General features: G+C 51.0%; 1 protein-coding gene across 1 annotated transcript in view; it reads left to right on the top strand.

The window, feature by feature from the left end:
- CD9 (CD9 molecule) overlaps positions 1–13,041 on the top strand; it is a 32,527-nt gene extending 19,486 nt beyond the window's left edge. The window contains exons 2-8 of the mRNA XM_004766733.3: positions 1,364–1,466; positions 7,671–7,768; positions 8,487–8,561; positions 10,349–10,447; positions 10,581–10,670; positions 11,202–11,285; positions 12,443–13,041. Coding sequence (XP_004766790.1) covers positions 1,364–1,466; positions 7,671–7,768; positions 8,487–8,561; positions 10,349–10,447; positions 10,581–10,670; positions 11,202–11,285; positions 12,443–12,508 — 615 coding nt within the window. The 3' untranslated portion in view covers positions 12,509–13,041. The remainder of the gene's footprint in view (positions 1–1,363; positions 1,467–7,670; positions 7,769–8,486; positions 8,562–10,348; positions 10,448–10,580; positions 10,671–11,201; positions 11,286–12,442) is intronic.
- Positions 13,042–13,541: the final 500 nt, after the last annotated feature.

Here is a 13,541-nt window from a genome sequence, read left to right as displayed (position 1 = left end):
GGATACACAGTGCTGGAGGTGTGGGCAAGGGTTTGACCCTACTGCAGGCCGAGGCCCTGGGTCATCACATCCGCTGTCGCCGCCTCCACCCCGCACATCTGCACCCAGTGCCAATTCCCCGGGAAAAGGAGAGGAGCAAACAGTGACAGAGAGAGAGGCCTGGCCTCACCATGGCTGGCCCACTCCCAGGGCAGAGAACCAAGCTCCCTCAGGAGCAGGGGCTCTGACACAGGGCACCTGTGTCAAGGAGGGTGGCCTGGGAGCCACTCACTCATCCCGTGGGCCCTGCAATGCAGCTTGGGAGTCACTTTCACACAAAACCCGGGCCGGGTGAGAGACGAGGGAGCTCAGCTCCGCCCTGGGGGTCGAGGACGGCTTGGCTGGGGGCCGCCTACACAGGCCTCTAGTTCAGCAGTGCCAGGCGGGGATGTGGCACCTTAGTTGTACTTCCTAGTGGGAAGCTCTGCCCTTCAGGGTCCAGTATCTCAACTTGCCCACCTACAAAATGGGATTTTGGGGAAGATTGGGGGATTACTCACACGTATCTTACCTGATGTTTATAAGGATCACTCGTTTGGGCGTGTGCCTAAAACCTAGAATGGGTCCGGTCAGCCTCTAAGGTTTGTCAGAGACAGAAGGAAAGGACAAATGTGGGCCACTCCGGGGAGACTCTGCTGAGTCGCTTACTGAGCCATGTGATTTCGTGAGGAATCACAGCTGCTCTCATGCGTGCTACACTGTGCCCGCTGAGCATCTGTCGTCTTTTTTACCATACAGTGCATATACGGAGTAGTTCATGAAACACGAATGGTTTAAAGCCTCATTACGACGTCAGTATCCATGGCACCACCACCCAAGTCCAAAGCTAGACTGTTCCCAGTGCCCTAGACCCTGCCCTTGTGAGTGCTATTCTCTCCCTCCCCCTACAGGGCACCCCACACTTGACTTTATGATAATTGCTGTCTTTTCCTTTTCCTTTGTCATTTACATGGACCCCTAAACAGTAAAGCGATTTGTAACTATAAAGAATCACACTGCATGTGTTTTTGTGTCCCTTGCTTCTCTTGTTGGACACCATGAGATGTGCTCATAGAATTGCATGTGGCTAACCGTGACCCGTGTTCAGGGCTGGGTAGTGTTCCAGCATTGTTCTGCCGCTGGGCTGCTGGTAGGTAGTGGCTCCCCACCAGCTGATATTTTTAGCAAATGGATTGATCCCCACACTGGCTGCTGTTACTAGCAGGTGCACAGTGAGAGGCAGAGACCAAGGGTGGTCCCAGAGCCCTTTGCAAGCCTCCCTTCCGGTGTCATGGCGCTATGTTCCCCTGGCAGGACTAATGCCCACATCTGGGATATCTTGCAGCTTGCCGGAATCGCAGTCCTTGCCGTTGGACTATGGCTCCGATTCGACTCCCAGACAAAGAGCATCTTCGAGCAAGACAATCAGCCTTCCAGCTTTTACACAGGTGAGTGGGGAGGAGGTGCTGAGTACCTCCCCTTAACTGTGGAGATTCTGTGTTGATCCAGGGATTGGCCCTGGCAAAGACTTTTTCTCTGGCACCCCCATTGGCCTGTTCTGTCCTTTTCAAGCCATGCTTTGTGCAGTCCAGCCCACAAATTTGCATTTGACTGTTGTGGTTTCTTTTATCCTGCTGACTAAATTTGGCATCCTGACCATCCCCCCCAATAGGAAGCTGGCTGTGCCCAAGTTGCTGCCACTCTTGAGGGTTTAAGAACCTCTGTGTTTGTCCCTGACCCTCTCTTAATGCCCTGTCTTCTTGATCTTACTCAGTTCCTTAATTCAAAAACTTTGTCCTGGGCATTCAGACTACCAGGAGTAGGAGAGGTGAGCCTTCCCCACTGTGCAGACAGGGGCTCTGAGACTCCAGACCACCTACTTCCTGGATCAGACAGTCAAAATGAATGAGAGTCTAGCAGAGATGCCAACCTGGCAGACCTCGGCGGGTTGGTTAATGCCGCTGGTATTCGAGGGTATTTGGCGGGTATTTGGTTTTATTTGTTTGTTTTCTGAAGTGCTTTTGCTTTAGGGCAAAGGTTTGCACTTTAAACACACATAGACTTAGCAGCTTACACAGGGTTCCTGGACATCTTTTTATCTTTTCTACCATTATTCTGTCCCTTCCACCCACTGCCAAGGCTTGTCAAATGCAATTCCCCAGTTTCTAGTCAACTCACAGAATACAAAATCCCACTGCTCTTTCTGTTTTGGGATAGGAAACACTCATTTACGAGAAATAAGAGCAGCCCCCTATTTTTAGGACGATGCTGCCGTGTCATCAGGCTCAAAGTGTAAGTTTGGTCATTTCCTTCCCACCCACCAAAGAAGTTATTTTAAAAAAAGATGGAGAACACAACCTGAAGAGAGTGAGCCCCCAGGCCTTTTGGAAGGACACAATGGCCGGTGGGCACAGGGACCCCCTTCCCACCTCCCAGACGCAACCTGAGCCAGGCCCCCATGGGCCACTTGGCTGCGTGCACTTGGCACTGTGGAAGTTCCCCTGCTTGTATTGCCTGTTGCTGTTGTTTTGGGGATTTTTCAGGGTGTGTCTCCCACTTTCCGGAAAGAAACTGAGGGAAAGAATAGTACAAGTATGTTTTCTGAAAAAACTATGCTCATGCATGCAGCGCGCACACACACACACACACACACACACAGAGTTTTTAGGGAGTAGGTCTCCAAAGTGCCCAGACTTGTTTTAGCAACAGCATTTTTGCAGGGTGGCGGGGGAGGGCGGCCTGGAATGCTGCCCTGTGGAGAGGAAGCAGCATAGGGGCGCTGTGCTGAGGGGGACCTGACGCGCTCCTGCCCTCCTCCTTGTCATGCCAGGGAGCTGCGAGCCCTCTGGGGGAGACAGGAGAGCAGATCTGTCCAGGAATGGAGAAGTGGGTGGCAGCGTTGGGCCCGTGTCCTGAGGAGAGCCTGGCCTCCTGCTCCCGCTGCCATTGTCCTCTGCAGAGTGCCTGGCAGGCTTCTGTCTTTTGCTTCCTAGGACTGTGGCTAATTCCCCATGTTTCTGGATCTGGGAGGCGAGGCTCTCACTGGCGAGTGGAGGAACCAGGAGGAAGACAGCTCCTCCTCCGTGGGTTGCTCGCTGTCTCACGCGTGTTCTTACATGATTTAATCCTCAGAACTCTTTAGGATACATGAAATGATTCCCACCTTATCAATGAAGGAACCAAGACCCAGGGATTAGAGAACATGCTGAGCTCGTACCTGTTAAGAGGCAGGGCTAGGATTTGAACCCAGGCCTACGAAAGCTGTTTCTTGGCCTACCCGTGGTAGATTGTGGGAAGGACTCCCCATGTAGAAAGAGAAAGTATCTCTACCAACTGGATGTTCCCTGTTGGGGAGGTGGGCAGGGAGGAGGCTAGTTTGGCCTTTGACCTCACCCAAATTGTAGTTGGGGGAAGGGAAGCGCCCAGCACTGGTGGCCCTGGCCAGCAGGTGACAGGTGGGGAAGTCACGCAGGATAGCAGGAGAGTGAAGAGCACATGGTTGGAGGAGCCATGGCCTTCCTCTGGGAGTCACAGGGTGCAGGATGGCCATGATCCTACGCAAAGTGACCAGAGGCACAGTCCCAAAGAAACATGGTGATCCCTAGTTAGGGCCAGCGACCACTGCTCCGTCGGCTCCAATACAGGAATACTGACACTTTGCTTCCCTGGGAAAGAGCTCAGCTTTGGAGAGTGTGTTCTGCTTGCAGAAGCCCAACAAAGGAGGGCAATGCAAGGGACACTCAAGCATCCTCAGACAAATGGCCACTTGGGTCTGGCTGGGCCTTGCACTTCACCGAGTGTGCTGGGAAACCGAGTCACCGTCACTCATGGGCAGAGGGCCAAGAAGGCGTCACCCTTTCCCCTCGAGCTATGACACCAGCCTTTGTACTGACCCATGTCCCCTCTTCTGGCGGAGTGCCCGCTCCACCCCTGCCGATATTCTGGGCATAGTGGGGTGACCGTACCTTGCACAGGGGGCCTCCCCATCTGCCGCGCAGCCCACCAGCCAGCCTGACCACACAACCGGCCCTTCGGAAAACCTGAAGGACCCCGGGGTGGGTTTTCTCCAGGGTGGGCAACGGCTTTTAAAATAGAGAAAGAATGCATAACCAGTCTGAGAAGCAAGTGAAAAAAGAAACTTTCCAACATTCACAACAGTCAATAGTAAATCCGGAGCAGCTGACAGCCTTATATGGGCCTTCTTCCCAGTTCAGGCCCTGGGAGATTCAGCCCGTCAGCAGTATCCATAATCCCAGGCCACAAACACATTGGGGAACTTTATTTTCTTGGTCCCAGGCCAGCAGCCCTTCTTAACTCCTTGGCGTCCTTCCAGAACCATAGCCACTGACTGAGGGCATCCGGGGGCCCCAGGCAGAGGCTATGGATGTCCTGGTCTACCCTTCCCTGGGACCATTCCTCTTCTTAGGACAAGGCACCTAAGAGTTTCCAGGGTACGTGGCTTTTGCCCTCAACGAGCTTGCGGCCTCGGGCGCTTTGTTGCTCTGTGCCCAGTTCTCCCCAGCCTGAGACTGGCAGAGCTCACACACCCACAGCCTCTCCGAAACAGAAATATACCGTGCTTGGCAAGTGGGGCATCACCATGATGCTTATATTAGTGCAAACGGCCACCTACAGGACAGAGCGGGACCAAGAGAGAGCCACTGGGGAGCCATGTAGGGTTCCTTTGAACCCCTGATTGAGTATTTGGAGACAAGAAACTGTTGTTGTCAGTGGCAAGCTGGGGCCGGGGCAGGAGGCTGACGTGTCCCCCTGGAGCTGAAGCCCAGAGCCCTGATACGCAGGTGAAAAGAACGCTCAGTTTTGTGTATAAAGGACATCCCGGCATATGCTTCTGCTCTACCAAAGGTTTTTCTTCTCCTCTGACCAGGCCTATAATGTCAGCCTGAAAACAGAATCAACAGCCCTTAAGCAAATTAATACAGTAATCCTGGAGAAGGCTCCGTGACGAATAACTTTTTCCATGAGTCAGACAGAAAGCTAACATTCATTTGTTTTGTAAAGGGGAACGCTTTGTCATTTGTCATTGCCTTTGCTAACAAGCTCAGGATGTAGGCTAGGAGCAGCCTGTCCAGAGGGAAGCCCAGCAGGAACCTGCGAAGAAGCAGCCAAACCCTCCAGTGGTTCCATGGCTTCCGAGGTGGGGGAGGGGGCCTGTTGCCCAGGAGCCCCGACTGCAGCTTCATGGCCACTGCTGAAGTGCCTGTCAACAGCCCCCCACCCCGGGAATTGCTTATCTTCCTCCCCAGCCGGAGAGGGTGAAGCCAAGACACCCCCACATCTGCAGCTCTCCAAACAAGATACTGCACCAATGACCTTTGTCCTGCAGTCTTCATCTGCTGAGCCCAAAAATGAATATTTACCATTAACCAGAAAGCAAGCCCATTAGGAGGAGAATCCATCGCATGCGCTCTTTCTCTCTCTCCCTCTGCAGAGGGAAGTGCTTTTTCCTTTAGTAGCTCTCCATGCTGCCAACCCAACTCCCCTGACTTCTGCCAGGGCTGTCCTGGTTTACGAAGTGGGGTCTGGACTTAACAGAAGACATGTCCACCCACTCCCACTCCGACTCTGTTCCATGTGCTTGCAAATCCTTTTGATCTCTTAATACCTCCTGTGTATTCAGCCCTTGCTGTGGAGCTCAAAGGAGTGACCTCATCCTTCGTTGTCTTCCCCCGATGAGACGGGGAGAAACCGGGGCCATTTGACTGCCATGGCTCGCCTGTGTCCCCATGGCAGGGCCACCCCTCCCGCAGTGCCCGTGCAGTGCGTGGGGCCGCGTGGCCTGTCTGAGTCCGGCCCGCCATCCCCACACTGTCGGACAGCCCAGGAGGCTAGGACTTGACTCGAGGACAAGCTGCATTTGTCCCCATGCCCAGTCTGGGCCGGGCATGCACGGAAACAATACCCATATTCATACGACGAAGGGGTTTGCCAGTAAACCCACGTGACTTGACATCACGACAGATGTGGGGGGGAAAGGGGAGAGACACAAACGCTCCGTTGTGTGCGCTCCGCTCGGGTCTGCCCGGGAAGCTCAGCTGCAGGCTGCACGGTTTGTTGCCTGCAAAGCCTCAGCTCTGGACTAGGAGTACAGCTGGGGGACAGTGAAGTCACTGTAACACCTGCCGAGGTTCTCACTGCACTGTCCCGTTGTGCATTGTGCGGAAACATCACAGACACGCTCTCTCAGCTTCAGCCAGCACTTGGGGGAAGTCTCTCTAGTCCCAGTGAGTAGGAGAGATCAGCAAATGTATGAAGATGCACCACTGTGGTTCTGAGTGACGGCCCTCTGACCCTCGTATTACGCAGAATCACGGCAGCCAGCATTTGTTGCACACCTTTGGATCCTGTCCCTTCGTCTGCACTGCGAACCCTGAGGTGGGCATCGTTCGCACTCCCATCTCACAGATAGAAGGTCGTTGCACAGAGAGAGGCAGTCGCTTTCCCAGGGTCACAGAGCTGGCTCTCAAACCCAGACGTGCTCTCCCCACGTGACAGGAGCCCCTCTCCGGATTGAACAGAACTCACCTGCAAGACAGGGAGGCACGGGACCTCTCTGCCAGCTTCCCCATGGGGCCTCTGCACTGGGGAGTGGGGCAGCTGTGACTTCTCCAGAATAGGACTACAAAGACTGGCCCCTCTGGGCATTCCCTGGGGGGTGCCGGAAGGAAGGACGAGGGCAAGGCTCCACTGTGTTCCCCTCCCAGGGTTTTACACCATGTTGGGTCCAGGCAAAAAGTCACTGACCTTCTCACTCAAGATTGAGGACTTTAGAAACCATGTCCTCATCCTCCCTTTAAAGGAGGATCCTGTTCACCCTTCACCTGGAACAAATGATTTGCAACCCTAAGACCTCTTCAGTGTGCTTTAAGGGATGTTTTGAAATTTTCTAATCACCGGACTCTCATTTTACTGATAAAGATACCAAGACCCAGAGAGGGAACGTGTCTTACCCAAGATCGCACAGCCCCTAGTAGCAGAGTCAGGATCAAAGTGGGAGGTCTTCTGACCCCAGGCCTATGTTTTGCTCCCTAGAGCAAATACTCATTCCTTGGCCAACACGTGCCCTTGGCCTTACTGACCATGCGTGCCTCACTGCCCCCCCGAAGCAGGGCAGGGAGGCACCCCTTCTGGGAATGAGGCAGAGCTGGCCCACCCTAAGCAGGGCTGTTTGATCACTGCAATCCCTTCCTACCAAAGCGGGCACTCTTCTGTCTGGGGGAAGCCAGGCCAAGGCTCCTCGGAGTCCCAGGAAGTCAGTCCCAGTCTGGAGGGTCTGTTTTAATTGGTGTGCATGGATTCATCTTGCTGGAAACAGCTGACAGACTGGATCCGTTTGTGTCCTGAGTCAAATCTGAGGATTTCTGTGGATCTCTTTGTCCTGGTTAGGGGGACGTGAGCACCTTCCAGAAAGGCGAGGGTAAGATGGAGTGAGGGCTTGATGGGGTGGGGTCCTAGAAGACAGACTGGTGGGAAGGAGACTTAAGAGCAGGGATGGAAGAGGCTGTTTTGAAGGATGGGACACTTCTCCCCTGAGGGAGGAGTGATAAGGATGGGGGCACAAGGAATTGTAGGACATATCTGGGCCTCCACACTATTGACTCCCTGCCTTGCCCTCTGTTCTCTCCCCTCAGGAGTTTATATTCTGATTGGAGCTGGTGCCCTCATGATGTTGGTGGGCTTCCTGGGCTGCTGTGGAGCCGTGCAAGAGTCCCAGTGCATGCTGGGATTGGTGAGTACCCCATCCACTCCCTGCAGCCACTCTGACCCCCAGACCCCTGCCCCCAAGATCTCATAGAACACATGGGGTGGGATGGAGTGAAGAGGGTTTCCTAAGGGCTTGAGCTCTCCTCAGCAACTCCACCGCAGGCCCCGCCCCAGCCTCCTACAAGGCAGCCATCTTGTCCTCCTCCCCCGCAGCAATGCCTTGCTCCTCTTCCTTTCTGGAGCCTCTCTCTCTTATCACTTCCCTTAGGCGACTAAATGCCAGGACTTTGTTTTCCCCTTTATCGAGGACCACGTTTGCTTTTTTTCCCTGAATCCGCAGGTACCTTTGCTTTCTCTTATTTTAAGATTTGTTACAGATTTCTTCAAATTCCACAGTATATTCTCTCTTTATTTCCTCAAATCCCTGTGGTTTTTGTGAGTGAGTGATGGGATTTTATCACTGACTCTTCATTAACACCTTAGAAGTACCAGTTCTGGGGTCAGCTGTGCCCCGTTCTTTCCTCCTGAGGAATCTCTTCCTACCACTGCTTTCACTCCTCACCTTAGCTAAGGCTCACAGTTTGATAAACTTCTCCCCTGTCCCTTCCAGGGTGTTCATTTGTGCCCCCAGATGCCCGACCCCCAGAGACTTGCCATTCTTCCTTGGTCTCCAGAATACCCTTTGGTTGCTCTCATTGCCTGTCTGGGATTTCTCCTCATCCTATCCCTTCTTTGTCTTCTAGTTCTTCGGCTTCCTCTTGGTGATATTTGCCATTGAGATAGCTGCGGCCATCTGGGGATATTCCCACAAAGATGAGGTAGGTTTCTCCCGTAAGATCTCTTGGGAGTAATACAGGTTTGGGAATTTGGGAGTGGGAATGGTGAGGACGGACGGGTGTCCCAGTTGGTCACTTCGGTCAGCTTTCAGCCATCGCACATGCCTCTTATTTCACCATGCTTCCGCGTGCCCATCAGAATGTGATCTCCTCCAGGGAAGGGGATGTGGCTGTCCTACCAGCCACTCCGTCCAGTTCCGTGGATGGTGCTGGCACATGATAGATGTTCAGGAAATACTCACTGGGTCTGTGTATGTGTATGTGTGTCTCACAAATCAGCAGCCCTGCCCCCATCTCCTCTGGAAAGATGGCTTAGGAAAACAAGACTTTGTGTGGGCTGGACCCACCACCACCCCCGCCCCTTCACCTAGTCTCTGAATATGTGCCTCCATGAGCTGAGTGCTGTCCAGACCCCACGTGAGTCCAGAGATGTGCAAGCCGTGGGCCCCCCTTGAAGCAACTGCCACCTGGGTGAAGGATATGCATGATAAGTGTCATAGAAGTCATTTATATCCAGAAGTTCCAAGGAGTTGGAGATGGTAGCATGCCAAAGGGAAATCTCTTCTGGCTTCATGGAGAAGTGGGCATCAACACAAGCCTTGGATGAGGGAGAGGATTTCAGGAGGAAAGTTGGTGGGAGACTGAGTACTTTGTTTTATTTTTTTTTAAGATGTTTATTTATGTATTTATTTGAGAGAGAGAGAGGAAGCAAGCCTGAGCAGGGCGGGGGTGACAGAGGGAGAGGGAGAAGCAGACTCCCCACTGAGCTGGGACCCCCAACATGGGGCTCAATCCCAGGACCCTGGGACCATGACCTGAGCTGAAGGCAGCTCTTAACGGACTGAGCCATCCAGGTGCCCTTCGAGGACTTTCCTTTAAAAAAAGACAGCTGAACATGGGCTCCCACAGGGAGCCACTAAAGAGTTGTGGGCCAGGATAGGCCACATCAGAACAGTGTTTTAGGAAGGGCTGTCTTGGCTTGTACAGCAGCAGCAAGTGCAGGGAGACTGGATGCCCGGACCCCGTTTAAAGAGAGAAAAAAATAGAGATTTAACGGTCCAGATATAAATGCTGTAACCATGGAAATAGGAAGGGATGCTAGTGGAAGCTGCTGAAGGAGAGATTCTGGATGTTGGTCAGGGCGAGAGACAGGTGTTGGTTAAACTAGGGTGTACCCCGGTGCAGAAGGAGAATAATTGTCCTTAATATTATAGTTGCTAATACTTATGCCAAATTTACTCTATACCAGACACCGTGCTAAGGGCTTAACATGCAGTATCTCCTGTAAATCCTCACCATAACCCCTGAGGCACAAACTCCTATAATCTCCATCCTACATACGCAGAAAAGGAGGTACAGAGAGGTTTGGTAATTTGCCAGAAGTCACACAGCCTCTAAGTGATGAAGAAACAAAGGGAAGCCTGAGGAGCTAGCCTGGTCAGGAGTAGGATGTTGTTGTTACCGTTCATTAGACTGGGGAGAGTCCATTTTGTTCACAAGTAGAAGGGAAGGAGCTAAGTTGGGTGGAAGGGACCAGCCAAAGTTACAAGAGAAGAAGGGAAAATGGCCAGCGTGAGTTCCTAGGGATGTGGGAGGAGACGAGAAGGGCCCTGGAGGCTCTGGGAGAGGCAGGACCAGTCTGGTAGCTTCAGTCTGCAGGGACATTCTCTGAGCACAAGAATCTGTTGTCTGAGCAGGAACAAGATAGAACAGGTGACATTTGTCCAAGAAAATGCCCTGTCTGCCCCTCTCTTTTCTGCCCATCCCAGGTGATTAAGGAAGTCCAGGAGTTTTACAAGGACACTTACAACAAGCTGAAGTCCAAGGACGAGCCCCAGCGGGATACCCTGAAAGCCATCCACTACGCGGTACGTCATCCCCGCAAAAGTTCCTTGGGCACGCGCATGTGCACAGGGACCTGAGCACACCAGACCCGGCGTCTGTATTCTGGTAGTCTGCGTTGTTCGTCTTTCTCACCTGTCCCTGCCCTTCCCTCTGCAGCTGAACTGCTGTGGTCTGGTTGGTGGAGTGGAACAGTTTATCTCTGACATCTGCCCCGAGAAGGATGTTCTGTCAACCATCACAGAGAAGGTAAACTCATGTGCCCCCGCCGGCTGCTCTGGACCAATCCCACCAGGGTTGACTTGAAATCCTGCCCTCTCCTCCTGGGAGGAGTTCTCCTCCTGTGCAAGGGCCCCTCAGTGGGTCCATCTCTTTTCTCCCCTCCCCCCAGGCCTCTGCTTCCTCAAGGGCAGCAGAACAAGGACCAAACCAGGGAAATAATGAAGTATTTAAATGTGCCAACAGTTCATGATTGGAAGCTGGACCTAATGTCCAAACTTCAGAATAATCAGAAGTAACCCAATGGCCTAATGGGAGCTAGACCCCAAAGCAGGGGCTTACCCTTCTTCCTTCCCTTATTTCTTACCCAGACTTTAGGGACCCACCTCTATATCCCTTGGGTCTCACTTCCATCCACCAGCCAGGACACCTGGGCACTCCTGTCCCCCGTCCTTTCTGGGACCTCCCAGCATTCCTGGTGTGAGACAGGTGCTATGGGAGGGAGGAGGTACACTGAAGCAGGGATTGTGTGTGACCTGAGTCCTGGTTTCCCCCCCTCAGCCCTGCCCTGAGGCCATAAAAGAAGTCTTCCACAACAAATTCCACATCATCGGCGCGGTGGGCATCGGGATTGCGGTCGTGATGGTGAGTATTGAGGACACCGGGAGGGAATGATTGTCTTCGTGGTTAACATCCATGAAGCACACACTCTGGCCAGGGAGTGTGTTAACTCATCAATTACTTTATCAACTAATTTAATCCTCACCATACCTATGAGTGTGAGCTGTTGGTATGCCCCTTGTACAGACTAGGGAGTGGAGAGACAGAGAGGTTGAGTTGATCAAAGCCTCTGAGCTCATGTGTGAAGCATCTGGGATTTGAGTTCCGTACGTCTCTCTCCAGTACATGTTGGCTTACCATCAACGTTCAGGAGTAAGTGTAAGGTGATGCCAGTGCTGCTGGACCATAGACCACACTCTTGAGTAGCGAGGGTAGAGGTCACCCAGACCTGTTAGCCTGGAATAATCTTCAGGACATGTTTTTGTTATGCACCTGCTTTGCTTTTCCCCAAGAAAGTAGTTCAATAGAAGTTACATGGATAGGAATTGTTTCACACACACACACACACACACACACACATCCCATAGTCTGAAAGGCATCCAAAGGTGGACAGCCAGAAGGAAGATTCCAGGCTTCAGATAATCTACTCTCCTGCTAATCAGCACTCCCAGGAACCATTAAAGGGCAACCAGGATTCCCTGCAGTCACCCCCTCTTGCCCCAAAAGGGAGTAGTAAGAACCATGTAGGGGACTTAGCCCTCCTCTGCCCCAGTAAGACTATCCCAGAAGTGAGAATTGCTTCCTTTCTTAGTGGTTATTTACACCTAAGAAAGGCTTAAGGCCACTTTCAGTAAAAACCATAACAGTACTTCTTAAAATGGAATATAAATCAGAGACACACACATAGGTGGAAAGCAGTACAAGCCTGTGTGGATCATTGGAATATCTGCCCTTTGAGCATTAAATTGAGCTCTGAGCTTATTTGTCATGCTCTGGAAGTTTCCTCAGGGAAGTGGCTTGTGCCATTTACATGAGCAAGTCACCACAGACCCGCAGAACCCCAGCAGTCAGTGACTCTTCCTGTTACCCAGCCCCCGTCTCTCCTTCGGCACCCCTCAGTGTGCCTGGCCCTGTGGTCACTATCCTTGTTTGTCTTGGCCCAGATGACTCATGTCTTTCCTCTCCCTCACCCTTCCCTCGGCAAAGCCTCCCTGTTCCTCATGTTCCCTTCTGTCTTCTAGATATTTGGCATGATCTTCAGTATGATCCTGTGCTGTGCCATCCGCAGGAGCCGAGAGATGGTCTAGAGTCAGCTTGCACCCCTGAGCAGGAAAGTCCAGTCCTGAAGATTGTCGGTTATTTTCTTGGGGTTCTGTTTTTTAGCTTTGGGAGTTTTTTTGTTTTGTTTTTATTTTTGTTTTGGGGGGTTTTTTGGTGTTGTCTTTTTCTGGTTTTTTTACTTTTTTTTTTTTTTTTTTTTTTTTTTTTTTTTTTTTTTTTTTTGCCACTAACCTTAGTATTCATTCTGCATTTCTAAACAAAAAAGTTATTCCATGTTTGTCTTTTTAATGCTTTATTCAATATTGGTATTCATAGTTGAGATATTTGGGGATTTGGTTTGCTTTGGTTTATATTTTGTTGTTGTTGTTTGTTTTGCTTATTATGTTAAGCAGAAATCCTGCAATGAAAGGTACTATATTTGCTAGACTCTAGACAAAAGATATTGTACATAAAGAGAATTTTTTTGTCTTTAAACAGATAAAAAAATGTCTATCGTACTTAATCAGGTTGTAACTTATGTTGAAGACAATTTGATACATAATAAATGATGATGACAATATCCTGGACCAGTTTTTGGTTTTTGTTTCCTGTATATTTTGAAAGCTATTTGTTTTTCAAATGTCTTCTAACCTCATTTATTTGAGAATTAGGTTGGAAAAGTTGGTCTCCCTACTTGACTAATGAAGAAAGCAAGACAGGAAGGGATTTTGATCTCACATCACACAGTTGTTAATAGAGTCTGCACCAGAACCTAGCCCATGCCTCTTTCTTGTATCATAGGTTGTATGTCGGGAAGATAGCAGTAAATGTGACCTCCCTGTTGGCGGGGGACTTAGTTTTTCTTCACTGCTCTACCCCCAACACTTAGAACCTACTGTCTCCGGTGTGTAGTAGGTGCTCAATAAATATTTGTTGGCAACTAATATTTGTTGAATAAATGAGGGCATTTGATCAGGGAGGCAGAATATTAAATGTTAAATATTATATATATTATAATTTACATTTTATATATGAATGTGTGTGTGTGTATAATTTGCTGCACGGATTTGACCTTGTACG

This window comes from Mustela putorius, unplaced genomic scaffold (assembly GCF_011764305.1).
Source record: "Mustela putorius furo isolate JIRA1106 unplaced genomic scaffold, ASM1176430v1.1 tig00003988_pilon_pilon_pilon, whole genome shotgun sequence".
Classification (NCBI taxonomy): Eukaryota; Metazoa; Chordata; class Mammalia; order Carnivora; family Mustelidae; genus Mustela; species Mustela putorius.
The sequence above is the reverse complement of the archived record's forward strand: the minus strand, read 5'-3'. Positions and strand labels throughout refer to the sequence as shown.